This window comes from Corapipo altera, unplaced genomic scaffold, assembly GCF_003945725.1.
Source record: "Corapipo altera isolate COAL_440 unplaced genomic scaffold, ASM394572v1 70, whole genome shotgun sequence".
In the NCBI taxonomy this organism is placed as follows: domain Eukaryota; kingdom Metazoa; phylum Chordata; class Aves; order Passeriformes; family Pipridae; genus Corapipo; species Corapipo altera.
In genome coordinates, this window is record NW_020884911.1 from 928,016 (window position 1) to 948,612 (window position 20,597).

The 20,597-nt window shown below is 48.5% G+C and overlaps 1 protein-coding gene across 2 annotated transcripts in view; it reads left to right on the forward strand.

Annotated features, from left to right (window-relative positions):
* Nucleotides 1-20,597, forward strand: part of ANAPC1 (anaphase promoting complex subunit 1) — a 26,376-nt gene that overhangs the window by 2,906 nt on the left and 2,873 nt on the right. For both annotated transcript variants that reach the window (XM_027653886.1, XM_027653885.1), the window contains exons 7-42: nt 246-391; nt 1,042-1,262; nt 1,923-2,132; nt 2,419-2,514; nt 2,758-2,848; nt 2,965-3,030; nt 3,185-3,322; nt 3,535-3,675; nt 3,925-3,985; nt 4,261-4,448; nt 5,208-5,282; nt 5,661-5,926; nt 6,182-6,273; nt 6,929-7,077; nt 7,766-7,844; nt 7,923-7,959; nt 8,059-8,129; nt 8,227-8,405; nt 10,423-10,649; nt 11,875-11,993; nt 12,418-12,689; nt 13,209-13,443; nt 14,377-14,468; nt 14,626-14,760; nt 14,886-14,968; nt 15,085-15,163; nt 15,713-15,787; nt 16,309-16,385; nt 16,563-16,653; nt 16,784-16,837; nt 17,085-17,278; nt 17,504-17,590; nt 18,093-18,210; nt 18,840-18,917; nt 19,294-19,361; nt 20,187-20,325. In XM_027653886.1, coding sequence (XP_027509687.1) covers nt 246-391; nt 1,042-1,262; nt 1,923-2,132; nt 2,419-2,514; nt 2,758-2,848; nt 2,965-3,030; nt 3,185-3,322; nt 3,535-3,675; nt 3,925-3,985; nt 4,261-4,448; nt 5,208-5,282; nt 5,661-5,926; nt 6,182-6,273; nt 6,929-7,077; nt 7,766-7,844; nt 7,923-7,959; nt 8,059-8,129; nt 8,227-8,405; nt 10,423-10,649; nt 11,875-11,993; nt 12,418-12,689; nt 13,209-13,443; nt 14,377-14,468; nt 14,626-14,760; nt 14,886-14,968; nt 15,085-15,163; nt 15,713-15,787; nt 16,309-16,385; nt 16,563-16,653; nt 16,784-16,837; nt 17,085-17,278; nt 17,504-17,590; nt 18,093-18,210; nt 18,840-18,917; nt 19,294-19,361; nt 20,187-20,325 — 4,529 coding nt within the window. The remainder of the gene's footprint in view (nt 1-245; nt 392-1,041; nt 1,263-1,922; nt 2,133-2,418; nt 2,515-2,757; nt 2,849-2,964; nt 3,031-3,184; nt 3,323-3,534; nt 3,676-3,924; nt 3,986-4,260; nt 4,449-5,207; nt 5,283-5,660; nt 5,927-6,181; nt 6,274-6,928; nt 7,078-7,765; nt 7,845-7,922; nt 7,960-8,058; nt 8,130-8,226; nt 8,406-10,422; nt 10,650-11,874; nt 11,994-12,417; nt 12,690-13,208; nt 13,444-14,376; nt 14,469-14,625; nt 14,761-14,885; nt 14,969-15,084; nt 15,164-15,712; nt 15,788-16,308; nt 16,386-16,562; nt 16,654-16,783; nt 16,838-17,084; nt 17,279-17,503; nt 17,591-18,092; nt 18,211-18,839; nt 18,918-19,293; nt 19,362-20,186; nt 20,326-20,597) is intronic.

Here is a 20,597-nt window from a genome sequence, read left to right on the forward strand (position 1 = left end):
TCAAATCTCAGGGTGGGATCAAATCTCAGGGTGGGATCAAATCTCAGCGTGTGCCTTGAGCATCTTCTGTGTTAAAAAACATGGAAATAATCACCTTCAAGTGAGAAGTTAAAGCTGCTTCATGGGCAGGGAAACTGTTAGGAACAAAACCCAGACGGTGGAGGGAAGAGGGTGTGGAAAACGCTCGTGATACTGTTACAGAAACAATCCTTCTGCCCTGACCGGAGCTAACTCCTGTTTCCCAGGTGTGTTTGGATCTTCCAGGGTGCAGTACGTGGCTGACCACACCCTGAGGATCGTGTTCCTCAGCTCTGACCCTTCCATTGTGATGACCTACGACACTGTGCAGAGCTTACACACGGTCTGGGCTCTCAGGAGGGTGAAGCCAGAGGTACCAATCCCACGTGGAATAAGTATCACTATAAAAAAAACTCGTGTATTCCCATGTCCTTATGGCTCTGGGCGTTAGAAGCACCTGGTACTTGTGATTTATTTGATTTATAAGAGTAAGGTGTTTGTTAGGGATGGTTGTTATATTTTTTAAGTAGTTTCTTGCATGGGTTTGCCTGGAGCACAGCCAGGGAAGTCACACCATGGTGATGGTCATGGATCATGCAGTAATTAACATATTATCCCATACATTGGAAGGTTTGGACTCCAAACTGTTGTGTTCTGTAAGAAAAGTGGGAAATAACTTAGTGGGAAGTAACTTAGTGCCGTGAAAACTTATTACTATGAGGCTGGTGGGGTTGCCCAGAGAAGCTGTGGCTGCCCCATCCCTGGAAGTGCCCAAGGCCAGGTTGGACAGGGCTTGAAGCAACCTGGGCTAGTGGAAGGTGGCCCTGCCCATGGCAGGGTGTGGACTGGATGGGCTTTAAGGTCCCTTCCCACCCAAACCACTCTGGGATTCTGTGAAAACCGTTGGGAGCGGTTTCTGTGGGGTTGGTAGGAATAACTCTGTAGGCTGAGCACCTTCCTAGGCAGAAATTAACACCCAGCTGATGGGAAAAAGCTCCTCCTGCCTGTTGTTTTGTGTCCCAGGAGCAGAGCATGGTGCTGAAGTTCCCGGAGCAGGTGGGCACTCCCCAGTACACGGCCACCAACAGCTCCCTGACCGCCCACCTCCGAAGCTTCTCCAAAGGAGACTCCCCCGGGGGCTCCCCTTTCCAGAACTACTCGTCCATCCACAGCCAGAGCAGATCCGGGTCCTCTCCCAGCCTGCAGTCCCGCTCCCCCACCATCTCCAACATGGCTGCCTTGAGGTGGGCACTGCACAGCACATCCCAAAGGATGGAAACTAGGGAATTGTGTGCACATCTAGTTTTGCTGCTTGTCTTTCTCTACCCTTAGGAGTCTGTCCTTCCGAGGTGCAGGTGCCTCTTATGTTGCAGCACCTGAAAGCCCTCTTGGAATCCTCTTGCTGTGCCATTGTCCCGACAGCACAGCAGGATAATCCTGTAAAGGAGCCAGGGAAGGCTGTTCTGTCACAACACAGCCAGTCCATCAGGGAGTCAGGGAATATCTGCAGGTCCCAGGAGTGGGTTTGGGTCACTTTTCTGAAAAAAGCCACAACTAGAGGGAAGAGGTTGGGAGAGGTTTTTCATGGAATGGACCATGCAACAAAAAAAGCTGGGTTTCTTCCTCCTGAAATCTCTTCTATTGGATTCTGACAGGGATGACTGGAAATTAATTGGAGATATAGTTTCATGTGCAGGGATGTGTGTTGGTAAAGGAATCTAACACTGAACTAGTTACTAGTTTAGGGTGGAGTTTTGTTGCTTTTCAAAGCCAGGGTGTGAGCTCCCCGGGATTCTGTCCCTGATAGTAAAAGTCCACTTTCCAACCACGTCCTGTGTCTTTTGATCCTGTCCCTGATTTTGAAGGTCCTCTTTCCAGCCGTGTCCTGTGTCTTCCTCTTGCAGCCGCTCCCATTCCCCAGCCCTGGGAGTCCATTCCTTCTCGGGAGTGCAGAGGTTCAACTTTTCCAGCAGTGCCCAGTCCCCCAGGAGGCACAGCCTCCCCCACTCCCCAAACAGCGCTTCCAATGACTCCTTCCTCGTGCCAGAAACAGAGCCCATCGTTCCCGAGCTGTGCATCGATCACCTGTGGACAGAGACAGTCACAAACATGAGGTCAGGAGCCTGTGTTGGGATGGGAGGGATTCCCGTGGTGGGAAATGGGGAATGAAGGGAAATCACGGCTTGTTTCTGCAGGTGGAGCCTCCTTAGGGTAGATTCATGGATTGTGCTTCCTGATTTTTTTGGGGGAAATGATGCTCCCTAAGTGCCTGGCTCCCTCCCAAGGAGAACTGGGCACTTGGAGCAGTTTTGCCTGGTTATTCCAGGCCCTCTGGATTGGTTTCCTGAGGTCTCTAAAGCGAAGCAGGTTTTAACCTGGTCCTTGTGTCTCTTTTGACAGAGAGAAGAATTCCCAAGCATCCAAAGTGTTTATTTCCACTGACCTTTGTGGGCAGAAGTTCTTGTGCTTTTTAGTGGAATCCCAGCTCCAGCTGCGGTGAGCATTCCAACCTTGGGGACAGGGGGAGCACTCTGGGAATTACCAGCTGGAAGTACAGCAGGGCTTTTAATTGGACTAGAAAAGTAAAAACAGGCTGACTTATTTTGGGCAAAGCAAGGGGAAAAGGAACCAGATATTCCACAAAAAATTGACTGCACCGTTTTAAATTCTGTACTTTCTTTCTGTACCAGCACCCAGGACAATCTTTTTGTGTTTCCTGTTATTTTCCCTGATCCTTAGGTGTGTAAAATTCCAAGAGAGCAACGATAAGTCGCAGCTGATCTTTGGGTCTGTTACCAACATTCCAGCGAAGGACGCAGCTCCAGTGCAGGTACGTCCCTCCCTGGGGACTGTTCCCCTTGGAATGTCCTGCTGGGACACTTCTCACCCAACTGGAGTGTCCCTAATTAAGTATAAGAAGCTGAATGTGCTGCTTGATTGTTCCAGGGCATCGACACACTCCTGGTCCTGGAAGGCAGTGGAAATCTGGTGCTTTATTCTGGAGTGGTTCGGGTGAGCCACAGTTTTCCCATCCCTAATTTGTGTGCAGTGCTGGAAAGGGAGTTCTGTAAAATCAGTGGCACCTTGTGGCATAATTAAATCATCTTTTGGGCTTATTTTCAGCAAAAAAATCGACTATTTCTTTTTCTTTTTCCCACCAAAAAAGGTGGGGAAGGTGTTTATTCCCGGGCTTCCTGCTCCATCCCTGACGATGTCCAACCAAATGCCTCGGCCAAGCACTCCCTTGGACAGTGTCAGTACTCCATCCAAGCCTTTGAATAAGCACCTGGGCCCCCTGGAAGAGGTAAGGAATAAGGAAATATTCCTTGGAAAGGATTTAGTTGTAACAACTTGAAATGATCGGTTGATCTTTTGGCTCAAGGAATCTTTTGGAGCTGAATCTTTTCTTCTTGTTCTGTAAATCCCCGGAATAAACTGTGTTTAAAGAAGATCTGTTTAGTGCTGTTTGTTTATTTATGATTTCCATAAACCCAATCATTTTTTACCACTTTTCAGGGTGTGCTTTTGTCACCAGTTCCAGAGCTGAGGGATTCTTCCAAGCTTCACGACTCGCCCTACGTCGAGGACTGCACCTTCCAGCAGCTTGGGACTTTCATTCAAGCTCTCAGAGATCCTGTCCACAACAGAGTGACTCTAGTAGGTGTTTTCCTGTCATTCGAGGCCACACTTTGTTAGCAGAGATTATTTCAGGATAATTTCAGGCTCCATTCCAAGTGTTTCACGGAGTTGGCACCTGAGGTTGCAGATCTTTAGTGCAGCGAACAGTCAGGATTTGGGGATATCTTAACACACAAACTGATTCTGAGTTGGTAGAAAAGGACTCTGCTTTAACTTGGTGCATTTCCCAATTTAACTCTTCCCTTTGTTGATTTTTTTTTTTTCCAGGAGCTCAGCAACAACACCATGGTCCGGATCACTATCCCCGAAATTGCCACTTCGGAATTAGGTAGGACTCCAAAGCTTTGCTCTCTGTTGTTGTGTGTTTTGTTCCTGGGGAAGAGCTGAGATGCCAGTTCAGCAATGAGCAAAAAAAAGGGACATTTTCCCCCGGTTTTGTTTCAAATTAGAGGGTCTGTGCCCCACCTCAGCTGTTGGAGGCCGTGTGGCTTTCACTGTGAGTTCCTAGAAAGTTAAAAGCAGGTCCAGTGAGAGGATCGATATGTGACGGAACAAATTCCAGGAAAATGCAGCTGCTTTGTTATTTTCCCTCTTTTCCCCCAGTGAGGAGGTGCCTGCAGGGGCTCAAAGCCATCCTGCCCAAGGAGACAGCTGTGCAGGTGCTGGTCAAGTGGTACAACGCCTACAACGCCCCGGGAGGGCCCAGCTACCACTCCGAGTGGAACCTGTTTGTCACGTGCCTCATGAACATGATGGGATACAACACGGAGAGGCTCTCCTGGACACGGAATGTGAGCGGGTTCTTCTGGTTGGCACTGAAGCTGCTGGTAGCTCTTCGAGGTTCTGGGTGGTTCGAGGGAGGGGCTGGAGGTTGTGCCTTGTCTTAAATCACAAAGTGCCCTGGAATCGGTTCTGAAATGTTTCTGATTTCGGGTCTCTTGTGCTCTGTAGATTTATAAGGGGCTTGTCTGACTGTGGCAGTTGGTTATAAAAATAAATGATGAATCACAGAATCACAGAATGGGGTCAGGTTGGAAGGGACCACAGTGGGTCATCAGGCCCAACCTCCCTGCTCTAAGCAGGGTCATCCCAGAGCATGTTACACAGGATTGTATCCAGATGGTTTTTCAAAATCTCCAGTGATGGAGACTCCACAACCTCTCTGGACAATCTGTTCCAGTGCACAGTAAAGAAGTTCTTCCTCATGTTCAGGTAGAACTTCCTGTGCATCAGTTTCTGCCCATTGCCTCTTGTCCTGTTAGCTGGCACACTCCAGCTCACACCCAGCACCAATGCATTAAAGATTTGGTTCATCTAATCCACGTTAAATTTACTCTCATCTTGAACACAGATCACAGCTCAGATTGTTGTTTCCTAAAGAGGATTTTGAATTCCAGTGTCTGTGGGTTCTTTCCCAGCGAAGTCTAGAAGTACCTCGAGTTATGTCACGTTGTGCTTGGTTTGAATTCAGGTTTTATGATCAGTGATTCACTTAGGAAACCTTGGGAGTGTCACTGCTGAGCTGCTTTCCCTCCTTTTATTTCTTGCAGCTTGATTTTGAAGGATCACTTTCCCCAGTCATTGCTCCAAAGAAGGCAAGGCCCTCAGAAACGGGGTCAGATGAGGTAAGAAAAAGGTTCTCTCTTACAAATAGGGAGCAGTGGGGTTTGGTGTTGGCTTTTTTTTTTAAAGGCAACACACTCTGCATGTGGAATTTCATCTGAGATGGAAATGTGGGGGAAAGAAAAGTTTTCCAAAGCTGCGTCATGTGACCTTGCTTGTCGGGGTTCTCACTTCCAGAGGGAATTAGGATGGACTAAGGAACGAAGGCTTAGATTCTTTTATGGGAAGGATGAACTTAATCATTGAATCTCCTGTGCAGCGCCTTTTCCATCCAACAGTCACACTGGGATCCGTTTTTTGGGGAGAAAACTCCTCTGTAGCACTGCTTTGGCGTTACTTTGCTGGAATCTCTGCCTCTCTTCCCTGTTTCTTTGCTCTAGGACTGGGAATATCTCTTGAGCTCTGACTACCATAGGAATTTCGAGTCTCATCCCGTTGCCAAAGCTTTGCGACTGGACCCCCTGGAAGTTTCCCCTTCCAAGGACGACTTTCCCCAGAGCCTTAGTTTGGACTCCTCCACCCTCCTTTTCAACCACATTCCTGCCATTTTCTTTGTCCTGCACCTCATCTACGAGGAGCTGAAGCTGAACAGCCTGATGGGAGAAGGGCTCCGCTCCCTCGTGGTTCTCCTGGTCCAGCTGGCCAGGTATGTCCACCTGGAAAACCACAGGGTTGTGCATCATGCTCTGGCTGTTTATTGTTTACATGGGAAATCTGGGAATTGCACGGATTAGAACAGATTTCCCATGCACTGAAGAAGATGAATGTTGAAAACCTTTATTTTTCCTATGGCTCCAGATCCTTCCCCAGTAGCACCTACTCCCAAAGGAATCCCATCCAGGAAGGTGGAGAGGGTTTTTTTTTTTTCCCACTTCTGGGACTCACCTCTCTGTCATTCCAGGGATTTAAAACTGGAAGCTTACATAGATTATTACTACAGAGATTACCCAGCCCTGGTCAAAACCTCCAGACAGACCTGCATCATTGATCAAGGTGAGTTCAGGAGGATATTTAGTGATATTTGGATGTTCCCTTTGGTTCTGATGGTCCCCTGAGGGTTCTGGTCTGAAATTAGCCCACTATAGCCATGAGTTGGTGCTTCCAGTGTTTCATGGGAGCCTCCACAGAGCAATGAATGCTGGTTTCATCTTGGCAAAGTCCCAGCTCAGGCTGGCTGACAAAAATCTCTAGCTGTGGGAAAAGCCTGGTAGTGAGAAGTGCCTCTCTTGTGGAAAGTATTGCTGGGCTGGTGGGCTCTCAGTTTCAAGTTCAGAAGAACCAAATCAGAGCTAAACCCACAAAAACTTCACATTAAAATCAAGTCAGACGTTGTCTGTGTGTCTGCTTGGTGTCCTGCCAGCTGGATTTTAGGGGTTGTGTAAGAAAAAACTTACCAAAAAAAAAATCTCCTGGAGTTGCTCAGGCTTTGCTACTCGGGTTTGTGGATAAGGAAGGCAAAGAGGTTGTAGCTCAGTTTAGTGTTGTTAACTTCCAAGGCTGTTCCCTGTGGCAGGAGGGAGAAATCTGTGAAGTGTTGAGGGAAATGCTGGATTTTTGTTGCTCGAGGAAGTTCTGTAGGGCTTTCTTTGGGAATAGTGGGGAATTATTGTGCCCTGAACTCACTGGCCTTGCTGTTCATGTGGTTAAGTCCAAACAGGTTTCATGCTCCATCCCTCCTTTTTCTCTGCTGAGCCTCCAAGTATCTTCCAGTGGCTGAGTTCCTGCCTGAAGGGAGAAGGAGTTCAGCCTTATCCCTATTTACCTGGGATCTGTGAACGGAGCAAACTGGTGGTGCTGGTACGTACTGGGGCACAGTGTGCTCTGTTCTGCCAGCACAGCAGCTCTGTGGGCAGGGTTTGCTCCAGCTGGCAGGGAAATATCCCTCATGGAAGCTGAAATGTTGATCCTGAGGAGAAAAACAAAGAGAAGAGACTCTTTTTTATTTTCTCCCTCCTCTGCCTGACTTGCCTGTGCAGAGCTCAGAGTTTTGGAAGGTCTTCATCAAAAACAACCCACATAATCTTTTTCTGAGTGTGATTTCTCCCAGCATTAAAAAGTAAATGGGGGACTGATCCCTTGGATTTTGCTGGCTGGAAAGCTGGAGTGGGAACAGCTTTTCACTTGGAACCTCCACAATATCCAAGATGTGGAGGAAGCCAAGTGGAAAACAGTGTCTGTAGCAATGTGTGTGTTCTGCAAGAGAAATGAAATGTGAGCAGGGTGAGTGGGAACACGTTTTATCTCTTCACCTTTGGAGCAGTTATTAGGGAAAATTCAGGGTGTCTTTTTTTTTTTTTTTCCCCAAACTTTAAATGTAAAGCCTTGAAGTTTGTTGCTTCTTTCAATTGTTTCCATCTCCTTTTGCTGACAATAAACCTGCCCCACTGTTGAGGTTGTATGACAGTTATTTCCTGCCTATTTTGTTGGGAAGCAAAGCAATACCAGCCCCCAAAATGACCTGTTTTGGTGTCTCTTCCCTGTCCAGAGCGTGTCTCTCTACATCCTTGGGGATGAGAGCGCCGTGGCAAACGAAGCCTCCCATTACTTGTACAAGATCACATCAGGTGAGGACGCTTTCATGCCATCCTAGGATTGTGCTGTGCTTGGAAAATGTGGAATTAATTCAGCCTTGTCTTTCCTAGGCCAGCGGAAGCAGCAGATGGAACAGGATGACAATCGGTACGAGGGGTTTCAGTGGTGTTTTGTGGAGTTCTTGGCTTTCTGCTGGCTCCTGGGCGAGCTTTATTGGCTCCTCCTTAACTCTCCTCCGTTTTCCAGGTGCAGTTTCAAGCACAGCTCATCCGTTTCCAGCCTGGCTGAAAAATTAGTTCTTTGGATGACAAGCGTCGGTAAGAGCGGAATGAAAATAACATCATAACATGAGATACACTTGCTCCAGCTTTGATCACACAGTCTGTTTGGCTTCTTTTCCCCCTTAATTTTAAGGCTTCACATTGAGAGACCTGGAATCCCTTCCCTTTGGAGTGGCCCTTCCCATCAGGGATGCCATCTACCACTGCCGGGAGCAGCCGGCCTCGGACTGGCCGGAAGCTGTTTGTCTCCTCATCGGGCGCCAGGATTTGTCCAAACAGGCCTGTGAAGGGAACCTGCAGAAGGGAAAATCCGTGAGTGTGGCCACAAATGGGTTTCACAGTCCTGGGGTTTGGGCAGAGCAGCCAGTTCAGGAATTTCAGGGTGTCCCAAGGTGCGGAATCACAACGAGACCGAGGGTTTCCGCACACGAGGGTTTTGATATAAAGTCCAGGATCCAGCACAGGAATAGCTGTGGAAACTCAATATAAAACACATTTTAAACTTAATTCAGGCAAAAAAAAATTGCCTCCAAACAGATTTTTGCCAAAATGTTTTGCCAAGACAGTTTTTTTTTCCTCTGGAAATTTTTTGCCTCCAGAGCTGTTTGATTCCTCCTCCTCCTCTCGTCCTTTGGTGCTTTGTCCAGAGGCTCTGCCATCAAACCATGGCAGAGGGAGAAGGAAATGGGTGTTTCTCAGCCTGGCATCTCCCTCTCCTCTGGAAGAGCTGGATTGGGAAATACACCTGTCATATTTCAAGTTTTAGTTACTTTTATCCTGAGGTAAAATGATAAAAAAAGTGTGTGGTGTTTTTCTCTTCGGCATTTTCTCCTCTTAGGTGGGAACCATCAGGATCACAGGGAATTTAATCTCATTTAAATGTCTTTTATTGGAAGCCAAAAATCTTGTTGAAAGCTGGCATAAAACCACTCCAGGCCAGCAGGTTGTCCATAGCCTTTCCCAAAGTCAGGAAGGAGGGATTTGTAATCTCAAATACATCTTGGACGAGATCCTTTTTGCTGTCTTAGCTTTGAAAGGATATTAAAATTATTCCAGTTTTTACAGCAGAGGGCTTCACTAATAATTTCATATTAAAAACCTCATTGATTTAGCAGAAAAGTAAATTAACCACGTGTCCAAACTCCCACGTTAAAAGCCCTTTTTGTTTTCTGCTGGTGACGTTCTGCCCAACCGAAACCCTCGCGGATCACAAAAATGATGATAAATTTGATTTTATCACTGACTTTATAACAATGCCTCGAATAGATGTCGCCTTAAAAGGACAAAGTGCTCTTCAAACCCCAAATTGTTTGTCATTTCTCGGGAGGGCAGGGTGGAGTTTCCTGTTTCAGAACGGACGCTGGGTGGTGCAGTTATGAATTGAGATTTACTGTGTATTTATCAGAAGAAATTGGGTTTCATTCATCTGCTCCACATTTATTTGCCTTCCTGGGGGTCATGTGTTCCCAAAGAGCCACGGGCAGCCGTTCTTTCTGGTCCTCTGCATCACTTGGGTGATGAGAAGAAACGGGAGAGCAGAGTTTTAAGAGAGGATTTCTTAAATCTTGCGTGGGAAGAGGGTTTGCCAACAACTTTGGGGCTGTTCTGGTCACGTAGCTCCGATGGTGAAGCCCAGGTTGGCTGACAGCAACAAATATTTGGAGTTTTCTGCTGTGCAGGCTGTTTGTTTTAATAGGTAACCTGCTTTCCCGAGGTTGTTGCAGAGAGAATCCAGATGGAAGCTCTGATTCATGAAAACATCCACGATTAGAAAAATAACGCAGGTTTTTGGGCAGCACCTGCAGAACAGCAGATCTGACTGGGCTAATCCCAAAGTAGGCTAATCCCAAACTGGGCTGATTAGAGGGGAAAATTCTTTCCAGTTGCTCTGAAACAAGAAAGAGTTTGGAAAGAACGAGAACTATGTCCCACGTCACCTCCTCAAGCTCAGCCCGGTGGTCCTTGATGTATTTGAGGTGTCGCCTTCTCTTCTCATGATAGTTCTTTATCCCATTTCCATGGGCAAAAGTGCTTGATTTTCATGTTCAGAGATCCTCCTGGCCTTTGAATTCCTGTGAGGAGCACGTGATTGTGGGAGTATTTGAGGTGTCCCCAAGTTAAGTAGACCTGATCAATGCATTTGAGCCTGAACCGAGCGTTAAGTTAAGCCTGAGTGCAGGACACAGAGAAAAGGGTTGGATTCCATAATCCAAGCGGTGTTGATGATGCACAAGTCAGCCCCTTGTACACATAGACAGTTCAGCCCGTGGTGCTGATATTTCCAACCCTAAAATCATGTCCTTTCCTTTCCTTCCCCTCTCCCTCGCAGTCCATGGGCTCGGTGCCGTCCTCGGACATCCCCTCCGCGGCCGAGTCGGAGGAGGACGAGGACGGCATGAACGACATGAACGAGGAGGTGATGTCCCTGATCTGGAGCGAGGATCTGAGGGTGCAGGAGGTGAGGAGGCTCCTCCAGAGCGCCCGGCCCGTGCGGGTCAACGTGGTGCAGATGCCGGAAGCGAGCGACCACGAGTACATAGAGGAGAAGGAAAACCGGTAAAGGAGCGTGGAATCGTGGAATACCTTGGGCTGGGAGGGACCTTAAAACTCCTCTCGTTCCATCCCCCTTCCACCAGACCAGGTTGCTCCAAGCCCCATCCAGCCTGGCCTTGGAACTCTCTCTGTTTCCAGCTGTTTATCATTAATTTGGCTCTGAAAAGATTGTCGGGGTGTTTTCGGTGGCTCAGAGTTAAGTGGATCTGAACAGGGCAGTATAGTTCAGCTTGAACTGGGCATCAAATTAGGACTCATAGAAAAGGGTTGGATTTCATAATCCAAGTCGTTGGAGCTCCATGAACATCAAAGTTCTGCTGTGTGTGAGTTGGAGGGCCCTTGGGGTCAGCAGCAGATGGGAAAGACAGCGAGTCTCAAACCCAAACAGTTGGGATCAGTTGGGGGTTGAAAGCAGCTCGTAGCACTTTTTTTTCCACCTAGAAGATGTGATATATAAACAGGGCCTGCTCTGTGGAGAACAAAACATCATCCATTCCCTCCTTAAAGCTGGAGAACACTTTGTTCAGGGCTGGTCTTGGCTCAGGGGACCTCATTAATTCTGCACAGAACACACTCAGTGTCTCATCCCTCTGTCTTTTGAAACCTCCTGTGCCCAATGGCCTTGTGATTGTCCCCATCCTGCTTCTTTAATCACTTATTTTGGGGATGTTAAAAGTATCTTCTTCAAAAAGAAAACAAAGTAAATTTCAGGACACCATTAACATGCAAAACCCTCTACAGGAGTAGGAATATATCAAATTATTGTGTGAGCTACCAAGCTGAGTAATCTGACGAGTCTAGAAAGTGTTTCCAGAGTAAATCATAGAGAACTGTGGTCAGGGTTCTTGGAAGCACCTTATGAACTCTCTACATGGGTTTTACACCAGTCATAGCAAGATCCCACCAGCTCTGGTTGGCTTTCTCCTGTCACCTCACCTCTGACACGGCTGGGAAACATCCACCGGCACAGGTTGATTTTAAGCAGTTTTAGGGAAAATTGGTGGCAAGTTTCAACAAGGTGTCAGTAAAATGTCTTTGAGATGAATCCTGTGAAGACCAAAGGGTGGGGTCTAAAGAAAGAGGGAAGACTCAGGGGGGAAAAAAGTGGTTCTACCCCGTGCCTGTTGCCTGGAGGCCCATTTTGTGCCGTGTGTTTGGAAAAGTTTACCGTGTATTTGGAAAAGTTTTCCGTGTTGAACACTTGGCTTTGGTTTCATGTGCCCACCAGGTTGTTACAGCTGTGCCAGCGAACCATGGCACTCCCAGTGGGGCGAGGAATGTTCACCTTGTTCTCCTACCACCCCGTTCCAACGGAGCAGTTGCCCATCCCGAAGCTGAACCTCACCGGTACGTGGCTCAGTGGTTCCTTCCCAACCAATCCAGTGTTTCACAAATGGCTGGAGTTTCTTTCAGAGGTTATATCCGATTTCCTTCTGAACTTACTGTAATTTCTGTAGCATCTCTGTGCTTTTCTGCAGAGAGTTTCGTGGCCAAAGTGTGATTTTTGTGAGGTAGCAGCTCTTTGGGTTTGAATCAGTGTTTTTTGTTACTAAATACCAGGACGTGACATCAGGTGCACTCTGAGAAACACAGGGAAGTGAAAAAATTAGTACTGGAGTCACAAAGGACAGAGATCCTGGGAAGTTGCTGGTTGATCTGTGCTGTCCTGGCATTCCTGAAGGCACTGGAGGGCGACTCTGATCGGAGCCGCTCCCTCCCTTGGCTGGTTTGGATGTTCCTGGTTGCTGTTAATTCCCTCTCTCCTTGGCAGGCCGTGCCCCTCCCAGGAACACCACCGTGGATCTGAACAGTGGGAATATCGATGTGCCTCCCAACATGGCTTGCTGGGCCAGCTTCCACAACGGGGTGGCCGCCGGCCTGAAGATTGCTCCCGCTTCCCAGATAGACTCCGCCTGGATCGTCTACAACAAGCCCAAAATTGCAGAGCTGGCCAACGAATACGCGGGATTCCTCATGGCCCTGGGCCTCAATGGGCACCTCACCAAACTGGCCACGCTCAACATCCACGACTACTTGACAAAGGTGAGGCCTTCTGGAGAAATCCCTGTGGGATTTGGGTCCTTCCAGCAGAACGAGAAGGAAAAACCAACAGGTTTCTCTTGAACCACTGGGGTAGAAGTTTTCCTGCTGTGGGAGAATAGCAGAGGGGCTGCATATTAGTGGTTGTGGTACAGGACTGAGGATGGTTTGGGCTGGAAGGACCTTTCCTCAGCACGGGGAAGAACTTCTTTCCATGGGGGGAGCAGAGCACTGGGACAGCTGTCCAGGGAGAATGTGGAATCCAAACCTCCCTGGACTCATTCTGGTGTCACCTGCTCCAGGTGACCCTGGACTGGGTGATCTCCAGAGGTCCCTTCCAACCCTAAATATCCCGGGATTCCCTGAAATTAAGAAACTTCACTTCCGCTCGGAGATTTTCAGCCGTGCCATCACTAGGCCCTTCCACACCGCACCCAGCCCGTTGGGATATGCAAGTTGGATCCCTGGGACAGGCGTTTTCCCGTCCCTGAAGGTTCCTGCTGCCCTTGTTCCCTCCCCCAGGGCCACGAGATGACCAGCATCGGGCTGCTGCTCGGCGTGTCCGCCGCCAAGCTGGGCACCATGGACATGGCCATCACCCGCCTGCTGAGCATCCACATCCCCGCCCTGCTGCCCCCCACCTCCACCGAGCTGGACGTGCCCCACAACGTGCAGGTGGCTGCTGTCATCGGGATAGGCCTGGTCTACCAGGGCACTGCCCACAGGCACACGGCCGAGGTGCTGCTGGCAGAGATAGGTGGGTAACCGGCACTGGGAAAACCGGGATGAGCGCCGGGAAGGGCACTTGGGGAGCTTGGAAGGATTGGTTTGTACCCCCTGCCTCTGGTTTTGCAAACCCGGTGGGTCTGTTTTTGGGGGAGCAGGAGCTCCTGTGAGCTGTTTGAGCGGCATAAAACACTCATTAGGGTGTGGAACCCAAACCTACCTGGACTCATTCAGGTGTCACCTGCTCCAGCTGGCCCTGGACTGGGTGATCTCCAGAGGTCCCTTCCAACCCTGAATATTCTGGGATTCCCTGAAATTAAGGAACTTCACTTCTGCTCAGAGATTTTCAGCAGTTCCATCACTGGGCCCTTCCCACGGTGCATAGCCCGTTGGGATGTGCGAATGGATCCCTGGGACAGGTGTTTTCCCATCTCTGGGAAAACCTGGGAATTTTGGTGTCCTGAGTTCCCCTGCTTGGAATTTTAAGGCTTTTTTAACCGCCGATCTGATTCTGAACAGCAGATTTGGGATCTCAGTTGTGTCCTCCTTCCATTCGTGTCCTGATTTTTATTTGTAATGGCCTTTATCCATGTTTTTATATGGAACTTTACTGTGGTTTATTAAATAGGGAATGGGACGAATTTTAAGGGTGGAATTGTTATGCTTTTGGTAATTAGGGATGTGCAGTCTCTTTTAGCAGCAGCGTTTGGACAAGTCCAGGGATCTTAAAGCATTGGCATTGTCACCATGTCCCTGAACTCCAACCACAACATTTAGGAGGGGGTTGCCATTTAGGGGTGGATGGATGGATGAAGTGCCAGTTCCTTGGAATTCCACTGAGGACTTCCCTGAGAAGGGACAGATATCTTTTCCCTCCTCTCATGAGGAACATAGCTCTTAATTAAACCACTGTTTGCTCAGCTGGAGTTTTAAAAGATGGATTTTGCCGGTTTGTTTTCTCCAGGGCGTCCCCCCGGACCAGAGATGGAATATTGCACCGACAGGGAATCCTATTCCCTGGCATCTGGGCTGGCCCTGGGCATGGTGTGCCTTGGGGTAAGTCAATGCAATTAGCAGAACACTCGTTATCCGTTGGGATGGGATTGTAGGAGCTGTTTCACCCTTGACTCCCGGCTACCGTGGGCCAAGAGCAGGGGTTTTTCTCCTCGAGGAAGGCACTCCCATGTTTTTCCTTCTCCTCTCCGCTCCTCAGCACGGCAGTAACCTGATAGGGATGTCAGACCTCAACGTTCCCGAGCAGCTCTACCAGTACATGGTCGGGGGCCACCGGCGATTCCAGGCGGGAATGCACCGGGAGAAGCACAAGTCTCCCAGTTACCAAATCAAGGTGCGTGCTGCTGATTTTGATGGAAGCCCAAGCGGTGTCTCCATGCCCTGGGTGACTTTGGGAGCACACACACCCAGCTGGGGTCACTCCTTTCCCACCTGGAGGTGTTCCCTGTGTTTCCGCAGGAAGGCGACACCATCAACGTGGACGTGACGTGTCCCGGTGCCACCCTGGCGCTTGCCATGATCTACCTGAAGACCAACAACAGGTATGGACCTTGGGATTGCTGCAGGAGCCTGGCACAGCAGTTTGAACCACTGTGGTGTTGGCTCTGCCCTTTGGGAATTACTGGGATGTGACCTGCTCCTTCGCCGTGCTCCGCAGATCCATCGCGGACTGGCTCAAAGCCCCGGACACCATGTACCTGTTGGACTTTGTAAAGCCAGAATTCCTTTTGCTGAGGGTAAGATTTGCTTTGGTTTCATTCCTCACTCCATTTAACCAATGTTTTGTTTTTTTTAATTCCAGCCCACATTCCCATCACCCAGAATCCCTTGGATCACTGGGTCCCCCCTGTTGCTCTCCAGCCCAACTCACCCCTTCCAACAATTTCTCCTTGTGCTAAGGCAGCTTCCTTGTCATCCAGCACAGAATCCATGGAGAAATATTTGAAAGACACATTTTGTTTGCAACGTTTCATGAAATTTTTGGGTGCATTTCTATAGCTTTTCCCAATGTTACAGATAATTGGAGTTGTAGGGAATTTTCATCTTGCCCTTGCAAGGATTTCTTCTGGGGTTTCTTTTTTCTGGAAGCAGAATTTGCACATCTTAAAATAAAAGCTGTTTTCTCATTTCTGATATGAATAATAAAAAAAATACCCAAACCTGTGGAAAACAGGCAGTTGGATTGTCTGTTTTTTGGGACGGAGTAAGGACATGAAAAAATACCACTGTTGTTTGTGTGGTTTGGGTTTTCCTTCCCTATGTTTTGGCTTTCTCCCTTTTTTCAGACCTTGGCTCGATGCCTGATTTTGTGGGATGACATCCTGCCCAACTCCAAGTGGGTCAACAGCAACGTGCCTCAAGTAGGTGTTTATTTATGTTTGGGGTCTTTTGCTTCCCAGTTTTCCACCTTCCCAGGATTGGTCTGGGTGAGAGCAGCTCCATGGCCACGTGAGGTGCACAAGGAAATGTGCATTAGCAGAGGTGCCATTGGATCCCTGGAGTGTTTTGGGAGCGCTGGGAGCTGGAAAGAAGGGGACTGAGGAGGGATGTGACTGTTGAGGACAGAAAGTGATGTCAGGGAAAGGAAGGGATTAAACTTTTCCCCACATTGCCCAGGAAGGAAGCCAAGTGCAAAACTGCTGCATTAGGAGTAACTTCTCAACAGTGAGATCAGTGATATTCCATGATATTGAATGGAATTTTTAAGACCAAATTAGATCAGTACCTCTGAGAAATACAGGGTGCTGACCTGGGAAGAAAAACCCAACAGCTTTCACGTGCCTGTGCCACGGATTTGTTTTACATCACTTCGATGGGCCAGAATTTCAATTAAAAATAGGTTTTCCCGGGATGAATTTTTTTCCCCTTATGCTTTTTACAGATCATAAGGGAGAACATTATCTCCCTTCATGCCACGGAGCTGCCTTCCTCCGAAGACCTGAGCTTGGAAACGCTGGCGTGAGTGACATCCAAAAAAAAACAAACCTCTTCCCTAAAAAAAACCCACCAAACCTGCAACCTAATTCTTTTCCTGCAAAAAAAAAAAAACACCTCTTTTTTTTTAATGATGGAGGAGTTTGTGGAGGAGGAGAAGAGAGGGGTGTGTGGTCATTTCCTGTTTGTGTTGTTCCTTAGGCAAGCCCACGTCTACATCATCGCCGGAGCCTGTTTATCCCTGGGATTTCGCTTCGCCGGCTCGGAAAACCTGGCAGCCTTTCAGTGCTTGGTAAGGAGGAGGGGGGGGGGAGGAGTGTTTGTATTTTCCCCTTCCACCTCCAGAGAGCTTTCACTTTTCTCCTTAGGATCTGTATTTATATTTAGGATCTGTATTTAGGGTGCATTTCTTTGCTTTCCAGTACAAATACGCCACGGATTTCCTGAAGTGTTTGTCGGCTCCAACAGCATCCATAGTAAGTCCTTCCTGGTTTTCCTCTCACTTTGTGTGACACACTTTGATAACCCTCAGCAAAACCTGGATGCAAACAAACCCAGCCCTTTCACCCATTAATTATAGGATGGGAATTACAGGCTGGGAGTCATTTTGGAGGGCTTTGCTGCTTCTCCCTTTTGCTGTGGGCTGTGGTTTCCAAGCTCTGGGGTGGAAAGCAGCATTTCAGCCCGACCCCAGGAGTAATAAAACCTCTGCTCTGCTCCCAGACAGGTCACTATAACCTGGAGACATGCCTGAGTGTCCTGCTCCTGGCTCTGTCCATGGTCATGGCCGGCTCTGGGAACCTCCAGGTCCTTCAGCTTTGCCGTTTCATGCACAAGAAAACGGGGGGAGAGATGAACTACGGCTTCCACCTGGCTCATCACATGGCTCTGGGGCTCCTCTTCCTGGGAGGAGGAAGGTGATTTGCCATTTCCAAAGGCAGGGCTCATCCCTTCTTCCAGTTTCCTTCATTTTCCTGGTGTTTTTTTCCCTACATACTGATGCATGAACACGTCTTCTGTGGCAAAGGAAGTGCCACGGGAATGTTTCTGACTTATAAACTCCTTTCCTCCTCCCTGGGACACCAAAATATTTTGAACTCCTTTGTTTTTTAGCAGGAGATAATGTTGTTTTCTCCCTACAGATACTCACTGAGCACTTCAAACTCTTCAATTGCTGCTCTCCTTTGTGCCCTGTACCCTCACTTCCCTGTCCACAGCACGGACAACCGGTAAGGCTTTGCTGGGGATCCTGTTTCCTTAGGGATCCTTAGGGATTCCTATTTCCCTAGGCATCATGTTTCCTTGAGCTAAACCATCTCCTTACAAAAGACAGATTGTGAGGTTTTACCTAAGTGGTCTGTAAATACATTTTTGGAGGTTTTCCACCAAAGGGAAGTGGAGAACAGAAGAAATAAGTGACAAGCGGTGATCTTTAACCAGAGAGGAAACACCAACAGGTTTCCTGAGGCTGTGCTGTGCTCCTGTGACTTGCCTTCTCAACTGGAAAGATTTTCCTGCAAGATCTGTCCATACATGACCCTTAATCACCTCTGGTTCCAGTCCATTAAGTCCCGGCCTGTCAGTTACCCCACACACGTTAAAAAACAGAAACCATGGCCACACATTTCTCTTTGGTTTCGCCACCAGCTGGATTTGGTTGTGGAGCCAGGCGTGGTTTGGTGTTTGGGGGTCACTCCCTGCCTGTGCTGAGCTCCTGATTCCCACCCCCAGGTACCACCTCCAGGCCCTGCGTCACCTGTACGTGCTGGCAGCGGAGCCGAGGCTCCTCACTCCTGTGGACGTGGATTCCAACACTCCCTGCTACGCCCTCATAGAGGTGACCTACAAGGTAACGTGGCTGGGAGGCCTTGGGGAAGGTGAGGGAGATGACTGGGCACTGGGATTTACCCCAGTTTTTCATCGGTGTGGCCTCCAGGGTTAGGTTGTTTCAAGCTGTGGTGAAGGCGAGCCGGATTCCCTGCAAATAATGGAAGGGTTGGGCTCAACCCACTCTGACCTCACGTGTGCTTTGATGGCACCTGGAGGGCAGAAGAGAAGTCACCACAGTGTCTTCAAACAGTCAAGGGGTGTCATGGCTGACCCAGGTTCTCCTCCCTTTGAAGAAGGAGGTGGCTGGAACCACCTGCTCGGGAAAGGACCAAAGGAAGGGTTCCTGGGATTTTCAGGTGGTTCTGGCAAAGAGTTCTCCATGCTCACAGTGTACTTTACTTCCCAGACTTTCCCATTTCAGACTTGCCCACAGCTAGGTGTTGGTCCATCCGTGGGAAATTGGCTTTATTCATGTTTCCTGACATGAAGGGCAGTGCCAAGTTCCGAGTCCTGCATTTACTCAGGGCTCGGGAACAGAAACCCCCCAGACTGCTGCCAGGGGAGTTGTTCCCCATAAGATGCCCTTTTAATTCCCTTTTCCCATGACAATGAGCTCTCCTAACCTGGGAATCCTGTGGCATTTTGAAGGGCACCCAGTGGTACGCAGAGGCCACCGAGGAGCTGATGGCACCCACACTTCTTCCAGAGCTTCACTTACTGAAACAGGTAAAGGAACTCTCCATTTTAATGGAAAACCACCCATTTTTGTGTCACAGAGAGTGCAGGAGCAGAAATTTAGGGGTTTTTGATTCCCTGCCCAACGCTGTCCTGTTGCAATGACTCCAAGGAGTTAAATTAAACCACGTGCTTCTCTTTGGTCTTGACCAAGATCTTCCAAGATCTGATGGGACGGGGGAGTTCCCTGTGCCAGAAATTTCACTGCGGGGGACACAAAGCTCCTGCTCCTGAATTTTCTGGCTGAGCAGCAGAAAAAGGGCCCAGGAAAAAAAAAAAAAAAAAACAAAACCAACAAACTGTCAAAACCCATCTTAATTTAATGCTTCTGTTTCTATTTAATAAAAAAACCTGCTTCTGTTGACAGATCAGAGTGAAGGGACCACGGTACTGGGAATTATTAATAGATTTAAGCAAGGGAACCAATCACCTCCAGTAAGTATTTTTAATGCCTCACCGAATAACGAGCTTGTAGTAATTTTTACTGAATGTTTGGGGTTTCTTTTTTTTTTTTTAACCCCTCCCACGGATTAGAAAGAAACCTGGCTTTGCTCAGGTGGCTGCTGTGAATTTGGCAGCACTTTTTTTTTTTTTTTTTTTTTTTTTTTTGGGGGGGGGGGGGGGTTTGGAGAAAGAAACTGCGTAGTTGGGTTTCGCCTATTGATGTGAATAATTCATGCAAAAAAAACAGGGGGCAGGGGAAAACCTGATAGTAAAAACCACAGAAATTGGGCAGCGGGATGGAGCAGCACCAGAAAGCAGCTTCACACTCATGGTTTTGGTTTGGTTTTGAGTGGCTGTGATGTCACGTTTCCCAGACTGTTGGGGCTGTTACTGCTCTGTGAAAATGCTATTTTGCTCGCGGTACAAAGCGCTCACCGTGTTTTTGACACGCTCAGGAGGTGTTGGGCAGCTGTGGGAACCAGAGATTTTACCGGAATACAGGATTTGGGGTGAAATCAGTCTCAGCTTTGCACTTCAACATGAGTGGTAAAGGAAACCGGCTGCGTCTCTGCTCAGCCACGGGGCTCTTTTAGTTGATTTGAAAGCCATTAATGAACAACTGAATCCCATCCAGCCTGCCCCTGAACACTTCCAGGGATGGGACAGCCCCAGCTTCTCTGGGCAGGGTTTAAATAATTAGGACAAAGCCTGAAAGGGAATGTTATTGCCCGGGAACTGTGGGAGCTCCTTTTCCTCTCCAGGCTGCCTCCCTGTGTCCGTGTGTCCATGTAAACAAGTCCCATTGTGCTGTTCCAGGTCGATCCTTTCCAAGGGTGGCATCCTGTACGTGAAGCTGAGGGCTGGGCAGCTCTCCTACAAGGAGGATCCCATGGGATGGCGCAGCCTCCTGGCACAGACCGTCACCCACCGCAACTCCGAAGCGCGGGCCTTCAAGGTATCCCTCCTGGAATGGCCTCCTGCCAGGGATACTTCTGTCCATGATGGGCGTGGTCGTGGAATCATTTAGGTTGGAAAAGACCTCCAAGGTCGTGGAGTCCAACCTTTAGATCATGGAATCAAACTTTTAGATCAGGGATTCCAACCTTTAGATTGTGGAGTCCAACTTTTAGATCAGGGATTCCAACCTTTAGATTGTGGAGTCCAACTTTTAGATCACAAATCCAACTTTTAGATCACAAATCCAACTTTTAGATCACAAATCCAACT